Below are 26,787 nucleotides of genomic sequence, written 5' to 3'. Positions count from 1 at the left end.
GCCACACCCATGTCCTTCGGTAATGAATAACTAATATGACATGTAAACTACAACGAAACTCGTATGTGGACATATGCCATGCTGGCCGCCTTTTCGATATAGACGCCAGCTAGAGTGTTGTGTTTCGTCAATTGTACAAATGAAACAAAAAGTAACACTTGTTATTAAACTTTTCACATTTAAAAATCAATGATTAAACAAGTTTTATATGTGACCCTTTCACTTACTATTGAGCCTTTGAATTTTCATGGACTCATAGCCATAAAAAAAACTACTTCACAGAAAGACAAAAGAATAATAAAAGAGTGGCAGGGAGTGTCGGGACTAGATCAGTTGGTCTTATGTGGGGAAAACATATGTTGATTTCAGTGGAAATTGCGGGCACTCAGGATTTTCAAGTAGGTACCGAGAATTTTGCAAGATTTTAGTATTATTTGTCTTCAGGTGGAGTTTTGCAAAGGCAGACTGGAGGACAGCCTTATCTACTTCTATAGGATTCTTCTAGCATCTTTTCAAAATAGCTTATATCAACATAATGGATAGAAATCATCAATGAGGAGTTGAATTAGTATCTGAATAAGGAGCAGGAAAAATGTCACTTGATATATAAAACATAGTTATGCTATACTAGTTTTTGAGAAAAGAAGCCAGATTATACAGTATTAAAAACATTAATTAAGTTTGGCATCCTCACTAAGACTAACAGAATGGAAGAGTTTTTGTGCAAAAGGAATTTGATGGCCTCACCATTTATTTAGGGATTAGAATACCGTCTGCTTTGCTTGTGAATGAAAAAAATTCTCAGCATCTGCTGAAGGAAATATTTCTTTCTGGATTTCTGGTCCAACTTTCCACTTTTTCTTATTATAAATCAAAATACAGAACTGCCCAGAATAGCATCTATCTACTTTACATATTCCTAGAATGCCCAGTTATGTTCCATAACTTGATAACTAACATCTAGGCACCAAGTCCTGGTATAATATAAACTGATATGACTGTACTTTAAAATATTTTAAAAAGGGAATTCATAAAAGCAAATTAAGACTTTTGGTATAAATGTAGTAGTACAGGGTTTCTCAAACTGGGGTCGACACTTGTGTAGGGAAAGCCCCTGGCGGGCCGGGACAGTTTGTTTACCTGCCCCATCTGCAGATCCGGCTGATCGTGGCTCCCACTGGCCACGGTTCGCCGCTGCGGGCCAATGGGAGCTGCTGGAAGTAGCGGCCAGTAAGTACCTCGGCCCACGCCACTTCCAGCAGCTCCCATTGGCCTGGAGCAGCGAACCACAGTCAGTGGGAGCCGCGATCGGCCGGACCTGCGGATGGGGCAGGTAAACAAACCGGCCCAGCCTGCCAGGGGCTTTCCCTACAAAAGTGGCAACCCCAGTTTGAGAAACACTGTAGTAGCAGAATATTCATTTTATCTGATGAGACAAGGGAAATAGTTTCAGTTCTTAAATCAGTGAAACTACACAGTGGGGACATGTAAGCAATGACGCTCTTTCGTTGGGAAATTATTATATAGCACCAAATGTGTTCCAAGCGCTTCCACAGAGCTTAAAATAATTAATGTCAAGACTGATTTCTACAGCACTAGGCAATGCATACATAAGACAGCGGAATGGACACAGAATGTAGAACGTGTGCATGAATATCTGCTTGTTCATATTATTTAAAATAAGCTGGTTAGAAAAACAGACTCCTGTACTAGACAGTTTCATTTCTACTCAAGCTGCTCCTTTTCCTTGCCAGTACCGTAACAATGTCTGTGCAGGGTATAAAAATATTAGCTAAAGTATCTGTTAATAATAATAATTAGTAATACTATGGGCATAGCACGTCTTCCATCTGAAGATCTCAATGCACTTTACAAGCTTTGATGGATTTATTTAACACTCTGTGACACTATTTGCCTTCAGTATCCTAAGCGTAAAGGCTATGTACCTGGTCCTGCTCCACTGAAGTGGATGTGAGTTTTGCCATTAACTTCAATGAAAGCAGGACTGGACTCTACTTATATAACTGGCACAGTCTCTTCTCTTGAATATCAAGAGAATACTATGTACTTTTGTACAAACACTACTTCCATCCTTCAAAAGACAAAAATGCACTTGCCAGCTATGTTGGGATGTGAATAGCACCTGCATGATGATTTGTGGTACTACAAGCAAACAAAGCAGAAACAGAAGCAGCAGCAGCAGCAGCATTTAGTCAACGCTTTGAAATTTCAAACCATATAAACATTAAGCAAATCACCACAACACCCAGCAAGGCAGACAGGTAAGTAATAATGCAATATTACAGGAGTAAAAAGAAGCACAAAGAGATTGAGTGAGTTGACCAACGTCACAAAAGCAGTCAGTGACTGAGGTAGGATTAGAACTCAGGAGTTCCTGGCTTTCACAGTGCAGGCTAAATCTCCTAAACCAAGCTATCTCCATGCTTTGAACAAATTAACAGGTACAAGATAAAATGTATGGTTTAGAAAGCAATTCCATGCACTTTAATCACATTTTACCAGTTTATTATACAAACAATGAAACACCACATTGGTTCCACACATATAAAACCTCAGTCTCACAGTTCAGGTCTCTATGTTCCTAATCCATTAAACCACTTATGTACCTGCCTAATTTTAAGCATATGAACAGGCCTACTGAAATAAACAGGACTACCTGCCTGGTTGACATTAAGCACATTACTGGAGGGTTTTATTGGATGGTGGCCTTAGCCACTGTGAAGAAAAGACGGTTACTCACCGTTGTAACTGTTGTTCTTCGAGATGTGTTGCTCCTATCCATTCCAGTTAGGTGTGCGTGCCGCGCGTGCACGGCTCTTCGGAAGATTTTTACCCCAGCAACTCCGGCGGGTCGGCTGGGCGCCCCCTGGAGTGGCGCCGCTATAGCGCTAGATATATACCCCAGCCGACCCGTCCGCTCCTCAGTTCCTTCTTGCCGGCTACTCCGACAGTGGGGAAGGAAGGCGGGTCTGGAATGGATAGGAGCAACACATCTCGAAGAACAACAGTTACAACGGTGAGTAACCGTCTTTTCTTCTTCGAGTGATTGCTCCTATGCATTCCAGTTAGGTGATTCCCAAGCCTTACCTAGGCGGTGGGGTCGGAGTGAGACGTGGCAGAGTGTAAGACTGCTGAGCCGAAGGCTGCATCGTCTCTAGATTGTTGCACCAACGCGTAGTGGGAAGCGAAGGTGTGGACAGAAGACCAGGTGGCCGCTCTACAGATGTCCTGGATGGGGACATGGGCCAGGAAGGCGGCAGACGAGGCTTGCGCTCTCGTAGAGTGAGCGGTGAGGTGGCTAGCCGGCACTCGAGCAAGCTCATAGCATGTCCGGATACATGATGTTACCCAGGAGGAAATCCTTTGAGAGGAGACCGGCTTGCCTTTCATGAGATCAGCAACCGCCACTAATAGTTGGGGTGAACGCCGGAAGGGTTTTGTTCGATCTATGTAAAACGCGAGGGTCCTGCGGACGTCGAGGATGTGAAGCTGTTGTTCACGACCGGGAGAAAAATGTCCTGGTTCAAATGGAAGGCCAACACCACCTTAGGGAGGAAGGCCGGGTGTGGCCGAAGCTGTACCTTGTCTCCATGGAAGATGGTATACGGTGGACCAGACGTTAGGGCACGAAGCTCAGAAACTCGTCTCGCTGAAGTTATAGCGACGAGAAAAGCCGTTTTCCATGATAGATAGAGCAGGGAACATGTGGCCAAGGGCTCGAAGGGGGCTCCCATGAGCCTGGTTAGAACTAGGTTCAAATCCCAGGACGGTGTAGGACGTCGTATTGGCGGGAACAAGCGATCTAGGCCCTTAAGGAAGCGGGAAACCAGAAAAGATGGACCGTTCTCCTACGGCCGGCCGAAAGGCGGAAATGGCCGCTAGGTGCACCTTCAAAGAGGAGACGGCGAGACCTTGCTCCTTAAGGGACCAGAGGTAGTCCAGGATCGTCGGGATAGGGACCACGAAAGGATTAAGGCCTTTCTGATCGCACCAGAGGGCGAAACGCTTCCATTTCGTGAGGTAGATTGAGCGAGTGGATGGCTTCCTGCTTTCCATCAAGACTTGCTGTACCTCAGCCGAACAGACACGCTCCGCGCGAGTCAGCCACGCAGGCACCAAGCTGTAAGATGGAGGAACTGTAGGTCCGGGTGTCGGAGCCTGCCGAAGTCCTGCGTTATCAGGTCCAGCCATAAGGGGAGAGGGATGGGATCTCGTACCGAGAGCTCGAGCAGCACAGTGTACCAGTGCTGTCTCAGCCAGGCCGGAGCGACGAGTATGAGGCGGGCCCTGTCCCTCCGAAGCTTGAGTAGCACCCGGTGTACGAGGGGGAACGGAGGGAAGGCATACAGCAGGTGATCTGTCCAGGAGCGGAGAAATGCGTCCGATAGGGAGCCCTGGGAGCGACCCTGGTAATAGCAGAACTGGTGGCATTTCCTGTTCTCTTTGGAGGCAAACAGGTCTATCCGGGGAAAGGCCCACCTTTGGAAAATTGTGTGCACCACATCGGGACGAAGGGACCACTCGTGGGAGAGGAACGACCTGCTTAGATGGTCTGCCAGCGTGTTCTGTGCTCCTGGAAGAAAGGACGCTACCAGGTGAATCGAGTGGGCTATGCAGAAGTCCCAAAGGAGCATCGCTTCCGTGCAAAGCAGGGAGGAGCGGGCCCCGCCCTGCTTGTTGACGTAAAACATCGCCGTCGTGTTGTCCGTGTAAACAGCCACACAGCGCCCTTGGAGATGGGCGTGGAAGGTTTGACACGCCAAGCGGATTGCCCGCAGCTCCCTGACATTGATATGGAGGGAGAGCTCTCGGGGCGACCAAAGACCTTAGGTGTGTAGGTCGCCAAGGTGTGCTCCCCACCCCAACGCCGAAGCATCCGTAGTCAGGGTGACGGACGGGCGAGGAGGGCGGAAGGGGACTCCGGCACACACGACCTCTGGGTCCAGCCACCAGTTGAGCGAATCGAGGGTCGGTTTCGTGGCTGTGACTACCATGTCTATGGAGTCGCGGTGCGGCCGGTACACTGACGCGAGCCAAGTTTGAAATGTGCGAAGGCGCAGCCTCGCATACATGGTCACGAACGTGCATGATACCATGTGGCCCAGGAGACGGAGGCAGGACCGCACCGTTGTTGTGGGAAAGGATTGTAGGTCCCGGACGAAGGAAAGCATAGTTTGGTGCCGAGGTCGAGGGAGGCAGGCCCTGGCCAAATTGGAATCCAGGACCGCTCCGATGAACTCCACCCTCTGTGATGGAGTTAAAGTGGACTTCTCGGCGTTTATTAGAAGTCCGAGACGCTGAAACAGGGCTAGGATTTCGGCCACTTGACGCGCTACCAGTTGGCGGGATGGGCCGCGGATCAGCCAGTCGTCGAGATACGGGTACACGTGTATGCGACGACGGCGGAGGGCTGCTGCCACCACTGCCATGCACTTGGTGAAAACCCGTGGCGCGGTGGAGAGGCCGAAGGGTAGCACCGTAAACTGGTAGTGCATGTTGTTGACGACGAAACGCAGGTAGCGTCGATGAGGAGGGTAAATCACGATATGGAAATACGCGTCCTTCATGTCGAGGGCGGCAAACCAGTCTCCCGGATCCAGGGAAGGAATAATAGTCCCCAGGGTTACCATGCGGAACTTGAGCTTGAGTAGGTATCTGTTGAGCCCTCGGAGGTCTAGTATGGGTCGTAGACCTCCTTTCGCCTTGGGGATTAGGAAATATCGGGAATAAAATCCCCTGCCTCGCATGTCGCTCGGCACCTCCTCTATGGCACCCAAACCCAACAGAGTCTCGACCTCTTGCAGGAGGAATTGCTCGTGAGAGGGGTCCCTGAAGAGGAACGGGGAGGGTCGGTGGGAGGGAGGGGGCGAAACAAATTGAAGGCGGTAACCAGACTCCACCGTGCGAAGTACCCAGTTGTCCGTCGTTATCTGGGACCACGCCGGGAGGAAGTGGGAAAGACGGTGGCAAAATAACGGGGAAGGATCCGGTGAAGACACTGATGGGCCGTCCTCGGGCGTCCCATCAAAAGGCTGACTTAGGCCCCTGAGGGGCTTTGGAGGGCGCCTGGGACTGATTACCCCGGTTGCCCGACGGTCTACGGCGGTTCACCCTGCCTCTGCACCTATTATCAGGCCGTGTCCGGACCTGATTAAACGGGCGGTACGGCTGCTGTCGGAAGGACCTCCGCTGGGTAGCCGGCGTGTGCATGCCTAGGGTGCGGATGGCGATTCGGCCATCTTTGAGGGTCTGAATCCTCGCGTCCGTTTTTTCGGAGAAGAGGCCCTTGGTGTCGAACGGAAGGTCCTGCAGCGTGTACTGGACCTCGGGCGGCAAGGAGGAGGCCTGCAGCCAGGAAATTCTCCGCATGGTCACTCCCGAGGCCAGGGTTCTGGCTCCTGAGTCTGCTGAGTCCAGAGAGGCCTGGATGGAGGACCGGGAGGCTTTCTTGCCCTCCTCAATAAGGGCTGAGAATTCCGGTCGGGAGTCCGTTGGTATCAGCTCCGTAAACTTGGAGAGTGAGACCAAGGCGTCGTACGTATAGCGACCGAGGAGAGCCAGCTGATTGGCAATCCGTAGCTGGAGGCCACCGGCCGAATAGACCTTCCGGCCCATCAGATCCATCCTCCGGGTCTCCTTTGACTTTGGCGCTGGAGCAGATTGCCCATGCCGTTCTCGGTCATTCACGGACTGTACAACCAAGGAGTCCGGAGCTGGGTGCGTGTATAGATACTCGGTTCCCCCCAGTGGGTACGAGCGGTGGGGGGGATGGAAGCTGGTGACTGCCAGATCGTATTGGCATTTTTCTGTATGGTCCGGATGAAAGGCAAGGCCACCCGCAGCGGGGCCTCAGCTCCCAGAACGCTGGTCACCGGGTCATCGTCCTCAGCGACCTCCTTGACAGGGAGGTTAATGCTTGTGCCACCCGTCGAAGTAGGTCTTGGTGGGCCCGCAGGTCAATTGGTGGAGGACCTGATGTGGATGCCCCCGCCACCGCCTCATCCGGTGATGAAGACGAGGATAGGCCCTGGACTATGGCTTCCGGAGGTGGTTCGTCCACGCCTTGCGAAGCCTCTGCGAGTGTGGAATGATCTCCCGCTACCGGTGGCGGCGGTTCCTCCCCCAACGGTGATGGAGGAGGTCTGCTGACCGTGGCTTCCGGCACCCTGTGGTCGGAAGCTCTGGGCCGCTGAGTGACGGGGACCCCTTGAGTCTTGTGGTAGGCCCAGGGTGTCCAGAAGCCCCATTGTTGAGGTCCGTGGTCCTGCCCCTGGGGGGTCGGCGCGGAGATCACTAACGCTGCCCGCTTGGGAGGCGACTGAAGGTTGGCGGGAAGGCCACGGGGGGACAGAGGCACTGAGAGACTGCGCCGTCGATGCAGTCGGTCTGTCCCTGGACGGTGCCGGGAGCGAGAACGGGACCTTCGACTGTGCGGGTGCCGGGAGGTCGACCGAGATCGCGAGCGACGTCGGGGGGAGCGGCTGCGCGATGAGCGGTATTGGGAGCGGTACCGGGATCCGGACCTTCGGCGGTACAGACGTTCGGGCGACCGGGACCGGGATCGTCTCCGGGAGTGCGACCGGTACCGCGATGTGGAGCGGTACCAGGACTGCGACCGGTGCCGAGATGGAGAACGGTACCGGGATTGCGACCGGTGCCGGGATCTGGACTGGCGAGAAGGCGAACGTCTCCGGGATCGAGATCGAGACCAGGACCGGGACCTGGAACGCCTTCTGTCTCGTCTGTCAGGGGAAGGAGGCCTCATGATGGCCGGCTTGCCCACTGACTTCACAGCCCGCACCGGCGGTACCGGGGGCTGGAGGCATGGTGGCTCTGTGAGCGCTATGAGCTCTCTCGCTGTCGAGAATGTTTCTGACGTCGACGGGAGAGGCAGCTCGACCACGGTTTGCACCGGGGAGCAGGGCGGTACCGGACTCGACGGCTCTTGCGGTGCCAGAGTCGACGGTACTGTGCACGGCCTGTGCACCACCACAGTCGGTGCCAGAGGTGCCGGCGGTGGCTGGGTGAATGGTCCCGGTGCCGGAGGCTTGGAGGTTGCCTGCGTCGGCTTGCGCTTCCTCGCTGGCGAGAGGGAACGGTGCTGGGACGCCGGTGCTGGCTGTTGCTTTTTCAGAGTCTCGGTGCCAGACCGGCTCGGGACCGCTGGTGCGCTCCGCACCGAGGAGGACTGTTGAGCTGCTGGTGTCGGCACCGTAGGGCTAAGTGCCGACTCCATCAAGAGCTGCTTCAATCTAAAGTCTCGCTCTTTCTTTGTCCTCGGCTTGAATGACTTGCAAATCGGGCACTTATCTGCACGATGGGACTCTCCGAGGCAGCGCAGGCAGGAGTCGTGAGGGTCTCCAATCGGCATGGGCCGCTGGCAAGCGGAACAGGGCTTAAACCCCGGTGCCTTGGGCATGAGCCCGCACCGATCCGGGAAAAAGAGGGGCTAAGCCCCCCCGATTCCCCTTAAACTACTAACGAACTAACTAATCTAACTATGTTAACGAACTATATACACTACATTTACACTAAGAACCAGAGATAAGCTAGGGATGTGGAGGTCAAGAGAGCACTCCACTGTTCCAACGGCCGTCACGGGCGGTAAGAAGGAACTGAGGAGCGGACGGGTCGGCTGGGGTATATATCTAGCGCTATAGCGGCGCCACTCTAGGGGGTGCCCAGCCGACCCGCCGGAGTTGCTGGGGTAAAAATCTTCCGAATAGCCGTGCACGCACAGCGCGCACACCTAACTGGAATGCATAGGAGCAATCACTCGAAGAAGAACTGGGGCTATTATGCTTGTACATAAGAGTTCTGGTTGGTATTGTGAAGTTGATTTAGGAAGGACTGCTGTATCACAAGTGTCTATATGTATGTGGATCCACCACTGCTGGCAGGTACACGCCAGACTGATACAATGGGGGTGCTTAGGACTCAGTGACCCTAGTCAGGTACAATGAGTGAGCTGCATCTTTACAAAACCAGTTTTGGCTCAATCACCTGAAGAGTGGAAGAAATAAGGAAGGAAGGAGCAGTAGAAAGTTACCTAAAAGGTAGAACAAAGGAAGCCAGCAGGGTTTAAAAAGCAAGCCACACAGGAATATGAGAGCCAGACAGGAGGAAGAAGCAAGGGGGAGGAGAGAGCAAGGTCACCCAGGATGTAGCAGCCTCATGGAGCAAGGTGCTCTGACCACTTTCCTACTCCCAGATGGCCCCAAGGCCTCTGAAAACCCATGGGACTCCGACCCCAGCCCAAAAGAATGCCCTGGAGTGATGAGGAAACTGAGACAGAGATGTGAATTTAGTGTTTATTATTTTGTATGGGGGAGGGATAGCTCAGTGGTTTGAGCACCGGCCTGCTAAACCCAGGGTTGAGAGTTCAATCCTTGAAGGAGCCATTTAGGGATCTGGGGCAAAAATCTGTCTGGGGATGAGTCCTGCTTTGAGCAGGGGTTTGGACTAGATCTCCTGAGGTCCCTTCCAATCCTGATATTTTATGATCAAGTATAAAAGAGAATAAATGTGTTAGACGTGCAGACTCTGTGTGCATGTTAACTGCTTCACAACCGCTGCATGCACGTTAGAGAATTAAACTATAAACCAGAAACTTTATCCCTTGGGGTGGAGTTCTTGGGAGAGGGTGTGTTTAACTATAAGGTAGCTTGAGGGGTCACCACTGCACCCAGAGGGATTAGGCAGCTGGACAGCAAGTTCCAGATCACAAGGGGGTGCTAGATGGAAGGTCTGAGCCCTGAAAATGTGCCTAGGGACCCAGAAATGGCTGGACTCCATTCATACACCAGGGGCTTAAAACACACAGGAATCTAGAGGGAAAGAGGCTTGGATTTCCCTCACAACAGTACTAGTGAGTGGCTGAAAAGGGGCACTTGCTAGGATCTGCAACAATCACCAGCAACCAACACAGACAGACAATAGCTAAATCAGTGTCCCCAAACTGAGCAGTCACAATAGTTAACACACCACATTATACTCAGCCTAACACCTATTTGGAAAGAGTGTCCCAAATCCTAAATCACAAGCAGCATTTCCAACATGTTATGAAATCTTAAATGTTCCACTGTTTTCTAGTTAGTGGAATATTCACTAACTCATTTCCTTTCATGGAAAGATATATTTGCTGAGTAAGAGAATGTAAATCAAAGTCAATTTAGAACTTGTTTTCATTTGGAAACAGGCAATATAAATATGTTTTTCAACAGATTTTAAACTTTTCCCTTAGTCACTAGATTCTGTTTAATACACTAGTGATTTTCCACTAACGCAGTCCTTCCCAAAGGACCACAGGCAAGCAGTTATGACATCAGAGCTGCGCCACAAATCAAAGGGCCTGGGATGCAGTAGATAAGACACAACCTCACTCCTTCACTAAAAAGAGTTAATATATCAAAACTACCTTTGTGAAGAACACAGCCCTCTTTGCTTTGAAGCCTGGGAACCAGACATATTTCTCAGTATCAGGACAGATAAATAAGGAATGTGAATGTTTACATATTTTCTAATACCACAGTATGCAAGAAAACTATTTAGAAAAAACATCCTTCTATATTTCACAACACAGAATGTCAAGGGTCTTGGAAAAACTGACCTGCTAGCTTCATGAGAAAAGCACTGTGGCAGAGATCCAGGCCATAAATTCTGTTTGTTGAGAATAATTGCTACTTTGTATAACAGCTGAATGCAGTCCTCCATTGAAGGATTGGCTATAACAAAATGAGCTCAGTGAAAAAGAATTGCCATAGCAACAGAGTCATCTTAAAAAAAGAAGCCAAACCCAAGCTGCTTAGATATCCCACTTCAGCTTCTTCTGCCCAGCCTGACCTGATTTTCTCTTTGCTGCAATAGAGCCGCAGACTCTAGAGGGCTGGCCTGCAATGTGGTGGATCTGAGTTTGAATCCTGAGTGCCATAGAGACATGCTCAGAGAATGAAAGCTGGATAAATAGGAGACTCTGATGTAACTCTGGCTAGCGTACAGAGCAGTATCAGAGCAGACTCTGGAGGAAGCCATGTCATGCCACCTTTGAATAGAGGGAAGAAACAGAGCAACATGGGGCCTGTGAGAACCGCAACAGGGAGGAAATGCAGGACTCCTTCAGTGCCTTGGAAAATGCCATCTCTTGAAGTCTCAGGAAATTTTAAAAAGTGCTACTCATCCAAAGGGCTGCATTAAAACACCAGGCCACCAATATTGCGGCCCTCTAACAACTTTCCTGACGTGCCCTACACAGACTCACAGGCCTACCTTTCTCAACTCCTTGATCTTCAACCCTTTCCATCCTTGAATCCTTGACCCACTCAAGGGACTACGCATGCCCCTCCACTGTCTTCTTGTTCTTTCCCATGCATGTAATCTAGTCCCTCCCTGGCTATCAAAGACAGACCGGTACTAGCAGCACATTCTCTGTCTCAGCCCCATTCCTCTCCTTCAGCAACTCACTGCTGCATCTGGGTTTCCTCAACCGTGGGACCTAATGATAAGGATCCTGTCTCTATCGACCCCGTAGCCATAATGTATGTTCTCTGTAGTTAGTGCTACACTGATTTTCATTTGGATGTTCTCAAATAAACCTGTGCTGAGCCCCAGCATAGCTCAGGAGTTACCCGTCTCAAAAGCACTGTTTCTGAATTCCTTGGCACCTGCTTCCTTGTTTTAAAAAGGAAGTGTCATTTGGCAGACACTAATGGACATTCACAGATCACAGTCAGGTCTATGAACTACACTTGCTATTAACTGAGAGCTTATTATGGGGTCAAAAGTTCAGTTCAACCTGCATCAATGGAATCATAGGCCAGTACAGTATAATTGTTCTCTAATTCCCACATGGTAAGCCATACAATAGAATATATAAAACTGAAAGAGTTTTTATTTCCTGTTGAGGCATTTATGAAGGCCCTTAGGGAAAGCAAACAAGCTTTTTAAAAAAATATGATTTAACTGAAACTATTCATTCTTTTAGCTGACTGTTTTCAAGATGCCTGAAAACTCTAGCCTACCATCTAGTAGCAAATCTGTCAGTAACATTAAAATACAGTAATTTTGGGAGGATGGGGATGGGAAGAGGTATCTGATGGGGTAAGATAGTAAGAATGTTTGGCAGTCTGCAGAAGAAAGTGTATTTATATTAGCGTTTCTCGATTTTGTCTGCATCCACATCACTTTTGCACAAGGTATTTTAATCCCATGACCACAAAGCTCTTGCCAGACTGCCACCCAAAGGTTTAAATTACAGAAGAAAGCACACCAGTAGACGTGAATATGATTGTTAACCAGGGTTACTAGTACTTTTCTATTTATATAATAAGGCAGTTAAAATAATTTCATAATTTTGCTGAATTTCAGTACCAGTAAATGGTGAGCCATAACACTGGCTATTATCACTAATGGCCGCCACAAGGTTATATATGCCATTGCAGCCTCAAAATCATGGTGCTGATTAGAATAAAGAAACCACACGCTTCTCAGCAATTCCTTCAGAAACCTATGTGCTGCACTTTGGAATGGGTGCTTGCCAGTTGGCTGCAGATCAACCCAAACCGGACATAGAAAAGCAAAATTATACTTCTGGTGATGCACTATAAAATACATTTATTGAAACAAGACTAAGGAAGGAGAGATGTCTTTGAAATACCCAAAGTTAAGGCACTGCCACAACTATTTAAGAGAGGAGACAGAAATTGTGACTACCAAACCAAAAAAAAGGGGATTATTTTTATGGAAGAGAAATTCCAATCCACCAGATTTTACTTGAGATGATTTGGATAGGTTTATCTGGGCCTTACTGAAACCATGAATGCAAGATGATGAAAAATCTATGGTAATTCTAACAAATGTTGGCAAACAGAAGAATAATGATTTTGTATTCATAATGCACCTTTCATCCAGATAGATCCCAGAGAGTTTTACTAATGTATTATACACATACAAATCAGAAATACAGCAGATTTGGGGTGAACTGTTTAACATAGTAACGTTACGCCACAGGACAGGACCCAGTTGCAAGTATAGAGGGAATTTAGGCAGGCAGAATATAATTACCCAAATTGTAGTCCAAACAGGACATTGGGTTAACACTGCTGCTTATGCAGAAAGTGTCATTGAATCTTTAATGATTATAAGCGGCCACTGCAACAGAACTCTATAGTCAGCACATGTTATAACTATTAGTGACTAACGAGTAACCCAGGTAATGGCAGGATGTCTTTGAAGGTATGTCTCCACTGTAATTAAAAACCCACTGCTGCCCCACAGGGCTGTTTAACTGTAGTGCAGACGTTCGGGCTCAAGCTGCAGCCTGAGCTCTGGGATCCTCCCACTTTGCAGGATATTAGAGCCTGGGCTCCAGCCCGAGCCTAAACATCTACATCGCAATTAAACAGCCCTTAGGTTGAGCCCTGCGAACCCCCATCACCTAGCACAGGCCACCAGTGGGTTTTTTACTGCAGTGTAGATACCCCCTTAGGCATCTCTTGAGCAAGGTCCTTCGAGATCTGAATGAGACTCAGATGAGTGCTTTGGGATTATGATTCACTTCCAGAGGCTGTGTTTGAACTGAGCTGGGGGGAGAAGAACATAAGACATTACTATATACCAGCTGTTTTCTAGCCTAGGACCTGATGCTTTGAGTTAGTGAACTAAAGACAGAAGAGTGGAGATACAGCAGTGCAGATAATCCTGAAAATCCACAGACAAGGGACATTTATTCAGTGAACAGGCCTTAATGGAAGGTCTAGGGAGAAGGTAATCAGTAAGAGGTTCTTATTGCCTGAGCCACTTTTGAAATCTGTGGATGAGTGAAAGGGCAGTTATAATCTCTTTCCATTATTTAGAGATCTAGCATCCTGTTCATGTTTTGGTATATTTAATATTAATGTCATGCTATTCTGCACATCCAAGCTACTGTTTCTATTCCACATGCAGTGTTTGCAGGTTTTTACATATTGCATGTGAACAAATATATCTTTTGGACTGTACCATATAGATAAAAGGAAAGAAAGGCAAATAAGAAGCCTAAATGGATCCACACTTGAACAATATTATGTTGTAACAGATGATTAAGGGGGAATCACCAAATCCACACAGCACTGGACAGTTAAAACAACATAGTAAAATACCCTATTGTTGGCAATGGGCTAATTCTCCACCTGTAGGAGATGCACATGAAAATCAGGGCCCAAGTTTAAAATCTCATCTGAAAGATGGCATATCCAGCTGCACAGTGCCCACTCACAACATAATGTGCCACTGGGTTGATACTATCTCACAGATAAGAGTGCTATAGTCTGAATCACCAACATTACTTCCTGGGGCACTTGTTATTCCTCTGCAAGTTTCCCATCCAAGTACTGATCCATTCAACCCTGCTTAGCTTGCAAGATCGGAATTTGTGTCAATCGGATTACTTAACTCCTCCTCAGACAGGCAGGAGAAGAAAATATCAGTGCTGAAATGATGGGGAGAGATTTGTAATCATTTTTTTAAAATGTGATTTCTTCCCACCTATCAGAGTTCTCAATGGATTTCTTTTTAGAATTCCCAGGTAATGATGCATTTGCTAAGGGAATATTATTACTGATGAACAAGACTGTGACAAAGGACAAACACAGAATGGAAAATGTCAGTACACGCAGTAACTCTAGGATCAACTTCAATGACAACTGTTCTACATTTGAGTAACTTAAACCCCTCTTTAAAAAAATCTGAAAAATACTAAAAGCTTTAAAAATATCAGAAAAATATACAGACAGGCCAAATTTTTAAAAATGAGTTCCTAAAGTTAGGTTCAAACCTAACCAGGGCTGCCTGGGTGGGGGGGGGCAAGTGGGGCAATTTGCCCCAGGCCCCGCAGGGACCCCCCACGAGAGGTTTTCGGGGCCCCTGGAGTGGGGTCCTTCACTCGCTCCGGGGGCCCCGGAAAACTCTCGCAAGGCCAGGGCCCCCAGAGCTTCTTCCACTCCAGGTCTTTGGTGGCAATTCGGCGGCAGGGGGTCCCTTCCGCCGCCAAATTGCCGCCGAAGCGGGACCCGCCGCCAAAGTGCCGGGTCTTTGGCAGCAATTCGGTGGCGGGGGGCCTCTGCCGCGGGTCTTCGGGGCACTTCGGCAGCAGGTCCCAGAGTGGAAGGACCCCCCGCCGACAAATTACCACCGAAGCGGGGACCCCTGCCACTGAAGACCCCAGGCCCCCTGAATCCTCTGGGCGGCCCTGAACCTAAGTCCAAATTCAGGAACTAGATAGGTGGCCTCATTTTCAGAAGTGCTGAACACTCAGCAACTTCTACGGATTTCAATGAGAGTAGCTGAATGTTCAGCACTCTTGAAATTCAAGCCACTTATTTAGATACCTAAAACTGGGCTTGTATTTTTGAAAATCTTGGTCACAATTTTGCAAACTTGAAGCCTGGTTCAGATTTATTTACCTAACCACCCCCCAAAAACCTGCATACACCTTATTTTGTGGGAGGAGAGGGGGGAAGGATTAGACAAATTGATTATCCTGCATAATACACTCATCTGTGCTTGCTCTTACTGTTTTCATACAGCTATAACTTCTATGGGTTACCTTACAAAAGGTTTATGGTTATCTTCTTTTCTAACCTTCTCCCATATGCTACGTTGCTCTGGTTTACAAAGCTGGAGCCATGGTCATCTTTGCCAAAAACATACCCAAACAAACAATTATTTAACAACAGGCACAGTAATATGATCTTGAATTTAAAAAAACCAAAACAACAACAACAAAAACCACACAAAAAACAACCCTCCGTTTTTTATTTATTTTTTTTAAGATCTATTTTTTACTACAATGGCCAAGGAAAATAACAGGAAATCTTTTAACAAAGTAAGAACTGAAGCACAAGCCTTTGACCCAAGCAGACAGCATTACAATAATTAGGTATTCTTGTAACAAAAACATAAATAATATACAACAGCAGCTGGAGAAAGCAAATGCTTTTATATTGGCTATCATCTTCGAAGGGCAGGAAGCCAAGGTGAAGGGTGACAATAACATGCTTGGAGTCCAACTAACTACAAGGCTCTTAACCAAGTCAGTGACCATGAGATCTAACCCAGAATGTGAGCCGAGAAAGTTCATCCCACGGAACTCATGATTTTGTTGAACAAGAATTTAGTGTGGTCTGGACTAAGACATATCCTATTTCTTTCAAGCCATTCAGCATTCATTTTCATTTATGCAGCCACTTTAAAATAGCAAAGTGCAGCTCTAGCAGAATCTGATTTAAGAGTTATCAAAGCTCAACTTGTACTGCCCAATGGCATCTTCAGAACTGTAGCATACAAAGTATTAAAGGGGACTGGAGTGAAACTAGAACCCTGAAGAACACCATACATCAGGGGTCCCCAACCCCCGGGCCGCGGACCGGTACCAGTCTGCGGCCTGTTAGGAACCGGTCCCCGAACCAACCCCTACCACATCAAGCGGCCGGTCTCCGGCGGGGCCCCTGAACCCCGCCCCGCTCAGAGCCGCGTGGGGAGGGGGCAGGGCTGCGAGCTCCGGGCTGAGCTCAGCTGCCTCCGCTCGGCGTGGAGCTCCCAGCCCCGCCCCCTCACCACGCGGCTCTGAGCGGGACGGAGCTCAGGCCCCGCCGGGGACACGCTGCAGCTGTCGGGCGAGGCACTGAGGCTCCGGGTGAGGAGGGAGCCGGGGGTAAGAGGCTGGGGCCAGGGGGGTTGGCTAAGGGGCAGGGAGTCCTGGGGACAGTCAGGGCACAGAGAGGGGGCGGAGGTTGGGGGGGCGGTCAGGGAATGGGGGGGGGTTGGATTGTGGGTGTTCCGGGAGGGTCTGTCAGGACTCAGCGGGGGGGGATGGGGTTGGGGCAGTCAGGGGACAGGGAGCAGGGGTGGGGTCCCAGGGTGGTGGGGGTCTCTGGGGGATGGTGAGGGGACAAGGAGCAGGATGGGTCGGGGATTCTGAGGGGGGCGGGCAGTCAGGGGGGCAGGAAGTGGGTGGGGGTTAGATAGGGGGCAGGGCTCCCACTAATTCTGCATTATGGTCAGTTGTATAATTATTTCATTATATATTACAATAATAATAGAAATAAAAGTACAAAAATAAATGTAATGCGCTTGAATCGTCCCAAAACCATCCCACAGGTCCGCGGAAATTTTTTTTTCTATGAAACCGGTCCCTGGTGCCAAAAAGGTTGGGGACCGCTGCCATACATAATCTTTAGGGTGAAGAAGATCTTCTTACTGTTTCCACTCTAACAGCAAAGGATGTCAGAGCCACCACAGATGATGAAGCGACATTGTAAAAACACAAGAAATAAGTATAGACAAGAATGGAGATGGAGTTAGGGGAAATGTGGAAGAAAGGACCAGGAAGAAAAGAGTAGAAGTCAAGTATTTGAAAACTGGCAGTATGTAGAAGATCAATCATTTCCAATAAAAACACCTTGGAAAATAACAGTTAAAAAAGTTGTCTTTCTAAGAAAGGGAATACTGTATTTTGTGGATGCTCCATTTTGGTTTATATTCCAGATAAAGTAATACTGAAAATCAGAAAAGACCAGTAAGAGTTTTTTCTGTTAGTGAAAGCTTCCTGGGTGGACAGTTATTTATCCATCTAGATTGTATTATAAACTCTTCAGGGCAAGCACCATGTATTTTACTGTTTGTCTAGTGCCCAACACAATTAGTTCCCTATACTGAATGAATAAGGCCTCTAGGTACTGTTTGTCCTACAAACACAATAATAAACAATAAGCCACACAGCGTCCATAAGCCATCAGGAACTGGACATCATCTTCAATTAGGCTTCCTGCATCCTCTAGATCAGGGGTCGGCAACCGGTGGCTCGCGGCTCGCCAGGGTAAGCACCCTGGTGGGCCGGCCCTGTTTATCTGCCGCGTCGGCAAGTTCGGCCGATCGCGGCTCCCACTGGCCGCGGTTCGCGGTCCCAGGCCAATGCGGGAGGCAGGAAGCCGCGGCCAGAACATCCCTCGGCTCGCGCCGCTCCCTGCCTCCCGCATTGGCCTGGGACCGCGAACCGCGGCCAGTGGGAGCCGCGATCGGCCGAACTTGCCGACGCGGCAGATAAACAAACCGGGCCGGCCCGCCAGGGTGCTTACCCTGGCGAGCCGCGAGCCACCGGTTGCCGACCCCTGCTCTAGATCCTCCATTTGGGCCCTCTACATCTCAATAGCCTGTCACCTGACTCATAGAACCCTCTGGCTTTCTAACCCTTGAAGATGGGGAAGGCCCACTATAGTTTTTCTAATAAGATCTTTCTAAATCGGGGTTCTCAAACTTGGGGTTAGTACCCCCCTGGAGGTGGCAAGATTATTACTTGGGGGGTTGCAAGCTGTTAGCCTCCACTCCATTCCACTTTGCCTCCAGCATTTATAATGGTGTTAAATATATTAAAAAGTGTTTTTATTTATAAGGGGGGGGTCACACTCAGAGGCTTGCTATGTGAAAAGGGTCACCAGTACAAAAGTTTGAGAACCACTGTTCTAAATTATCAGATCTGCTACACCATCCTTTACACCCAGCTACTTATAGCTGTTTGCAATCTCCCTGTTGCTTTGCCACAGGCGCCTCTGGATATGCTTGTCATAAATAAACAGATCAGGGTTAAGGTCTCTTTTACCTGTAAAGGGTTAACATGCAGTACCTGATGACCACCTGACCCGAGGACCAGAGACAAGATTTTTTCAAATCTCTGTGGAGGGAAGCCTTTGTCTGTGTTCTTTGTTAGAGCTCTCTTTGGATCTAAGAGAGGTCAGTCATGTCTCCAAGTTCTCCTGGAGTAGTTTCTACTATTTAATAGAGAGTATTAATTAGAAAGGCGAATTAGTTTTATAATTTGATTTCTACATTTGCAATTGTGTGTTTTGCTGAAGGAAATTCTTTATTCCTGTTTGCTGTTACTTTGCTTTTACTGAGAAAGAAAGGAGGGGGGATTCTCTCCAGAGATTGATAAGTTTAGACCCTGTATGGTTCTATCTTGGATTACAGAGACAAGTTACTTTCTTTTTATTCTTTAATAAATTCTTTTCTTTTCTATTAAGGACTTGTTTGGTCTTTCCTTGGGTGGATTCTCAGGGAAAGGGGAGGGGGAGGTATCCCTCTGTAGTTAGATCCCGGTATCTCTCCTAGGAAAAGGGAGGGGGGAGGAAGCAGGGGGAATGGTTTATTTCTCCTGGGTGTAAGAACTCCATGGATTTGGGGCTCTTGGAATCCCCTAGGATTTTGGGGAAGGACTGTGTCTCAATCCACATATCTGATTGAGTGGTGGCAGCTTACTAGATCTAAACTAGGATTTTAGTTTAGAGGGAAACCAAGTCAGGTCCCCACATTGGAGCCCAACAGCTCCAAGTGGGGGTGAGACCTATGACAATGCTAGTGAAACAAAACCCACAAAACTCCTCAGATATAGTTGGAGAAATGCTGCCAACACCTATCTTCAGTTTGTCTACACAACTTTGTTTTTAAAACTCAAGTTAATTGATTGCCAGTTGACTGGGGTTACATACTAGTCTGGACACATCACAAATATTTGTGGTGCATCCAGACTCGCATGGACAAATGTGTTAGCTAACTCAGGTTAATCAGCAATCAATTAATTTGAACTCAGACTCTCAGACTTTAAGGTCAGAAGGGACCGTTATGATCATCTAGTCTGACCTCCTGCACAACACAGGCCACAGAATCTCACCCACCCACTCCTGTAACAAACCCTAACCTATGTCTGAGTTACTGAAGTCATCAAATCGTTGTTTAAAGTCCTCAAGGTGCAGAGAATCCTCCAGCAAGTGACCCATGCCCCATGCTGCAGAGGAAGGCGAAAACCCTCCAGGGCCTCTGCCAATCTGCCCTGGAAGAAAATTCCTTCCCGATCCCAAATATGGCGATCAGTTAAACCCTGAGCATGTGGGCAAGACTCATCAGCCAGCACTCAGGAAAGAATTCTCTGTAGTAACTCAGATCTCACCCCATCTAACATCCCATCACAGACCACTGGGCATATTTATCTGCTAATAATCAAAGATCAATTAATTGCCAAAATTAGGCTATCACATCATACCATCCCCTCCATAAACTTATCAATCTTAGTCTAGAAGCCAGATGTCTTTTGCCCCCACTACTCCCGTTGGAAGGCTGTTCCAGAACTTCACTCCTCTAATGGTTAGAAACCTTCGTCTAATTTCAAGTCTGAACTTCCCAATGTCCAGTTTATATCCATTTGTTCTTGTGTCCACATTGGTACTAAACTTAAATAATTCCTCTCCCTCCCTGATATTTATCCCTCTGATATATTTATAAAGAGCAATCATATCTCTCCTCAGCCTTCTTTTGGTTAGGCTAAACAAGCCAAGCTCTTTGAGTCTCCTTTCATAAGACAGGTTCTCCATTCCTCTGATCATCCTAGTAGCCATTCTCTGTACCTGTTCCAGTTTGAATTCATCCTTCTTAAACATGGGAAACCAAAACTGCACACAATATTCCAGATGAGGCATCATCAGTGCCTTGTAAAACAGTACTAACACCTCCTTATCTTTACTGGAAATATCTCGCCTAATGCATCCCAAGACTGCATTAGCTTTTTTCACGGCCATATCACATTGGCAGCTCATAGTCATCCTGTGATCAGCCAATACTCCGAGGTCCTTCTCCTCCTCTGTTACTTCCAACTGATGTGTCCCCAATTTATGACCAAAATTCTTGTTATTAATCCCTAAATGCATGACCTTGCACTTTTCACTATTAACATTTCATCTTAATACTATTACTCCAGTTTATAAGGTCATCGAGATCTTCCTGTATGATATCCCGGTCCTTCTCTGTGTTAGCAATACCTCCCAGCTTTGTGTCATCTGCAAACTTTATTAGCACATTCCCACTTTTTGTGCCAAGGTCAGTAATAAAAAGATTAAATAAGATTGGTCCAAAAACTGATCCCTGAGGAACTCCACTAGTAACTTCCTTCCAGCCTGACAGTTCACCTTTCAGTATGACCCATTTAACCAGTCCCTTGTCCACCTTTCAGTTTTTCATATTGATCCCTATCTTTTCCAATTTAGCTAATAATTCCCCGTGTGGAACCATATCAAATGCCTTACTGAAATTGAGGTAAATTAGATCCTCTGTGTTTCTTTTGTCTAAAAAATCTGTTACCTTCTCAAAGAAGGAGATCAGGTTGGTTTGGCATGATCTACCTTTTGTAAAACCATGTTGTATTTTATCCCAATTAACATTGACCTCAATGTCCTTAACTACTTTCTCCTTCAAAATTTTTTCCAAGACCTTACATACTACAGATGTCAAACTAACAGGCCTATAGTTACTCAGATCACTTTTTTCCTTTCTTACAAATAGGAACTATGTTAGCAATTGTCTAGTTGTACAGTACAACCCCCGAGTCTACTGATTCATTAAAAATTCTTGCTAATGGGCTTGCAATTTCATGTGCCAGTTCCTTTAATATTCTTGGATGAAGATTATCTGGGCCCTCCGATATTTTCCCATTAAGCTGTTCGAGTTTGGCTTCTACCTCGGATGTGGTAATATCTACCTCCATATCCTCATTCCCATTTGTCATCCTACCATTATCCCTAAGCTCCTCATTAAAAGACTGAGGCAAAGTATTTGTTTAGATATTGGGCCATGCCCAGATTATCCTTAACCTCCATTCCATCCTCAGGGTTTGGCGGTCCCACTTCTTCTTTCTTTGTTTTCTTCTTATTTATATGGCTATAGAACCTTTTACTATTGGTTTTAATTCTCTTTGCAAGGTTCAACTCTACATGGCTTTTGGCCTTTCTCACTGTATCCCTACATGTTCTGACATCAATAAGGTAGCTTTCCTTGCTAATCCCTCCTATCTTCCACTCCTTGTAGGCTTTCTGCTTTTTCTTAACCACCTCTTTGAGATGCTTGCTCATCCAGCTTGGTCTACAACTCCTGCCTATGAATTTTTTCCCCTTTCTTGGGATGCAGGCTTCTGATAGTTTCTGCAACTTTGACTTGAAGTAATTCCATGCCTCCCCCGCCTTTAGATCCACAAGTTCTTCAATCCAATCTACTTCCCTAACTAATTTCCTTAATTCTTTAAAGTTAGCCCTTTTGAAATAAAAAACCCTAGTCCCAGATCTATTTTTGTTTATCCTTCCATCTAGTTTGAACTAAATTAGCTCATGATCACTTGAATCAAGGCTGTCCCCTACAACCATTTCTTCTATGAGGTCCTCACTACTCACCAAAACCAAATCTAAAATGGCATCCCCTCTTGTTGGTTCTTCAACTATTTGGTGAAGGAATCCATCAGCTATTGCATCCAGGAAAATCTGAGCCCTATTATTATTACTAGCACTTGTCCTCCAGTCTATATCTGGGAAGTTAAAGTCTCCCATGATCACACAATTCCCATTAGTGTTTACTTCATTAAAAACATTAAAGAGGTCTCTATCCCTATCCAAATCAGATCCCGGCGGTCTGTAGCACACCCCAAGCACTATCTCAGGGGAGGCTCTAGTAGCTTTCTTTCCCAATGTGATTTTTGCCCAGATAGACTCTGTCTTATCCATTCCATCACTTCTTATTTCTTTACAGTCTACCTCATCGATATACAATGCTATTCTACCACCTTTGCCTTTATTTCTGTCTTTCCTAAACAGCACATAGCCTTCAATACCAGTCCTCCAGTCATGACTACTATTTCACCATGTTTCTGTTATCCCTATAATATCTGGTTTCACTTCCTGCACCAGTAGCTCTAGTTCCTCCATTTTGTTACCTAGGCTCCTCTTACATTAGTGTACAAACATCTTAATTTTTGCCGTTTGGTTTCACTGACATTCTTTACCCGATTAGGCACAGACATTCTACCACCAGTATCATCTATTAGACTGGTATCTACACTACCCTTCCTCCTTATGTCCATTCTCATACCCACGGCTGTACCCTTTCTTACTTTGTTTTCTTCCCTCTCAATGTTAAATTCTGGCATGGAGATTACCTGGACATCTCCCAACCATCTCCCCCAAATTCCTAGTTTAAAGCTCTCTTAATCAATTGTGCCAGCCTCCATCCTAGAAATCTATTTCCCTCCTTACTCAGGTGAAGTCCATCCCGAGAGAACAGTCCTCTGTCCATGAATGCTTCCCAGTGGCTATACATCCCAAAGCCCTCCTTATAGCATCACTGCCTGAGCCATCTGTTGATCGCCATAATCTTGTCACACCTTTTTTGCCCTTCTCTAGGAACAGGAAGAATCCCACTGAAGATCACCTGAGCCTCGATCTCCTTAAGCGTCTTCCCCAGCCGGGTATAGTCTCCCTTGATACATTCCAGCAAGAATCTAGCCGTATCATTTGTTCCCACATGAAGAACAATCAGTGGATTCTTTCCCGCTCCCATTAGGATCCTTTTCAACCTCAGGTCCACATCCCGTATCTTAGCACCCAGCAGAGAGCACACCCTTCTGTTCTCTGGATCAGCTCTAGTTACTGGCCTGTCTATTTTTCTCAGTAAGGAGTCCCCAGTCACATAGACCTGCCTTTTCCTGGTGATGGTGCGATTCTCCGGTCTATCCCCTGTTCCCTCTGGCTGCAAGTCCTCTTGATTTCTATTGTCCTCTGCAACCCATCCCGTATCTCCTGGAGCTAATATTTGGTGTTATTTCCATTGACTCTTCCCCTCTTCCTATAGGACTAGTTGCTCTTCTCTTCTTCCTTGACCTCTCACCTTCAGCGACCACCTGCTGTGCCCCTTTTTCATTTTCCAACTCCGCAAACCTGTTCCTGAGCTCTATTTCTCCTTCACTAGCCCGTCTTTTCCCCTGCCTGGTTCTCTTAGTCACATGCTTACACCATCCACTTTCCTCACCCAGCAGTCTCCCCTCAGAGTTCTTTGGTCCTGCTTACATCTGCAAGTCTGAGCTTTTCCCTTCAGCCTCCTTATGTCTTTGCTCCATCATCTGCTCAAACCCCCATCTAAACTCAACCATCAGCTCTATCAGGCGGCACTTCATGCAGATTAAACTCTTATCAGGTACCCCCTCCAGTATCATGTACATGCCGCAGCTTCCACATCCAGTCATCTTCATTGTGTCTTCCACTGCTGCCTCTGTATTGGTCATAGACTTCCCACCTAAAACCTGTTAGTCCAGGAAACAGAAACCAAACCACCACTAGCCTATCTATTCCTCTGCCTAGCTCTCTTAGTCTCCTCCGCAAACTCCCCTTGCAAACTCCCACTGAAACTCCCCTGTTTACAGCTCTGTTTGCTGGCTCCTGTGCCGCTGCAGCTGTCTAAAACAGTCTTATCACTCATCTGGCATGTCTACATTAATCTCCTTGATGTTACACACCAAGATTGTGCCTGTGTTTGACAGGGTTCTCCCATACTGTAGACAATATTTTATAACATTTAAACTAATATAGCTAGACACAATGTGGACAAAGTCTCAGTCTGAAATGAACTCTAGGACAGAGTACAATTCATTTATATACAGCCTTCACTGTACTGAATAACTTTACTTGTAGATTACTTTAGATATGCACTCGATATAATGTATTGTACCTGGTTAAAGTATCTTAGGCACCTTTCTAGACACCAAAAGCAGCAGAAACAGCATTTGAACATGCATCTTGCACATGCACTCTCCTGCAAGGAAATGAAGTAACTAGTTAGCGCGGACAGATTTTATATAAAACTGACATTTTACATCAACTTGCTTAACAGGACACTGCAGTTCTTCTCACAAAGTATTCATTTAAACAGCAGAGATTTCCTTCCTGCTTACAGGAAATGATTTTAATTCAGATCCTACAGTATTAATGATTGACGAGCTGAACTTTTTTTTCCTTTGGATGGAAGATTTTACTCTGGAAGGAAAATAACTGACGTAAGCAGCTTTGGTCTGCTAACAGCTGCATGTAGCACAAAGCATGCAGGCAAATAAGTAACCGTCAGTGTACTGATCGATGACCAACAGAGAGTCTATTTACAAATTAAATATTTTTTTTTTACTGTATATAGAGTATTTATTTTCTTTGTAATTTATACAAATGTTAGTTTTATTTTTGGGCTGTTTTTCAAGTGTCTGAAATAACTGGAACCCTGACAGAAATAAAAAGAATAGAGAGATTTATACAAATGTGTGCATGCACACACAGGAAATGTCTACACAGCAGCTGGGAGCATGCTTCCTAGCATGAACAGACAGACATGCTAGCTCTGCTTAAGTTAGTGTGTGAAAAATAGCAGCATGGCTATGGCGGCACTAGCAGTAGCTCAGGCTACCCACAAAAGTACAAACCTGTCTAAACCCCTGGGTACGTACTCAAATGGCTAGTGTCAGCTGCTGCCCAATGCCACAGTGCTATTTTTAGTATGCTATCTCAAGTGGAGCTAGCACATGTCTTGTCTATCTGTGCTGGGAAGCACACTCCCAGTGGCTGCTATGTTGACATACCCACGAAGTACTTTAATTTTATTAGGAAAGGTAAAAACGAGAGGCTTAAATTCTCAAGGAGATCACTCCTTTCAGGATACAGTTTCAAGTTCTTACAAAGGCTTTGATGAATATTAACTTTATATTAAACATAAAACAAAACAGGGAAAACATCTAACATTACCTCAAAAACCAAAGTTGTTAATCCTACAGAGTATTTTAAAATATAATCATGAAATCCTACATCTTGAGTGCCATTGTGGCATGGCCATTTTCCCCAGATGGTATTTAAAAGCAAATTCCATGTGGTGATATTTGATCAAAAGTCTTTTTTCTCCTCTATCTTCAGGGCTCAGAAAGGTGTTTTTTTGTTCATTTGTTTTTTAAAGTAAAGCTCTTAGAATGGCTGTGTGAAATCTTCAGGTCACATGCATAGCTGTGAAGTTGTATGGAAGCAGTGAAGGTGAGAATTTTTTAGTTTGGAGTTTAATATCCATGCAAATTTTCCAGCATTCAATATTTATTTTTTTTAAGTGTCACCAAAGAATAATACTCTGAGCCAAGATGAACGGCAATACTTTGCCATGTCTTGCTGGAGAGCTGTGTTTATTATAAAAGCAGCATGCTAATTTCCTCACAATGGACAATATTCATCTCTTTCCACATTAAAACCCAGAGGAGGAGACAGGTTGCGATTCCTCTTGGCAATTCTGTCAGGAGGACGGGAAGGGGCTGCCTGGTGGAAAATGCCTGGATGTCCTTCTACAAACCCACAAAACTCCAGGGACACCTGTGCAGATGTTCTGGCCTCTAGCAGTACCCTCCCCTCTCCCAGACAGCATGGCTGCAGTGGAGCAAAGGATCCCCTGTCTCCAGAGGGAACAGGGACATCTATGGAAAAGGTAACAGTCTAGTTAAGTCCTGTGAGACCACAGGAGGGATGATTTGCATCCCTTCCAGTCTGCCCACTCCCCAACCACTGCCACCTTGTTGGCCTCTGTACTTCGTGGAAAGGAGTCTGCAGGGTGCAGGGATATGGTGGATTGTACTCTGGCATGCCAGAACAGAGTGGTATCACTGTATGGAGGGTCTTCCTCCATGGATTTGCGGGGGAACAGTCTGGCCCATTGTTAGCAGGTGCCCTGCAGCCTGTTTAGGAGCTGCATTGCCTAACTTCAGAGGAAGTCCTGTCAAGTCCTCCTCAGCTGGAAGGCTGTATGCTGGCCATGAAAGGTAGAAAAGAAGAAGAGGACATGGAGGATACACCTAGGGATACAAATAAACCCTCTTTGCTAGACAATATTAGCTCATTCAACATTTATCCAGAA

At 46.8% G+C, this 26,787-nt stretch overlaps 1 protein-coding gene across 1 annotated transcript in view; it reads right to left on the bottom strand.

The window, feature by feature from the left end:
* SLC44A3 (solute carrier family 44 member 3) overlaps positions 1-26,787 on the bottom strand; it is a 79,336-nt gene that overhangs the window by 7,049 nt on the left and 45,500 nt on the right. The window contains exon 12 of the mRNA XM_045026047.1: positions 24,586-24,669. Within this exon, the coding sequence (XP_044881982.1) occupies positions 24,586-24,669 (84 nt within the window). The remainder of the gene's footprint in view (positions 1-24,585; positions 24,670-26,787) is intronic.

The sequence above is a fragment of the Mauremys mutica genome, chromosome 8 (assembly GCF_020497125.1).
Source record: "Mauremys mutica isolate MM-2020 ecotype Southern chromosome 8, ASM2049712v1, whole genome shotgun sequence".
NCBI classification, from domain to species: Eukaryota; Metazoa; Chordata; order Testudines; family Geoemydidae; genus Mauremys; species Mauremys mutica.
The sequence above is the reverse complement of the archived record's forward strand: the minus strand, read 5'-3'. Positions and strand labels throughout refer to the sequence as shown.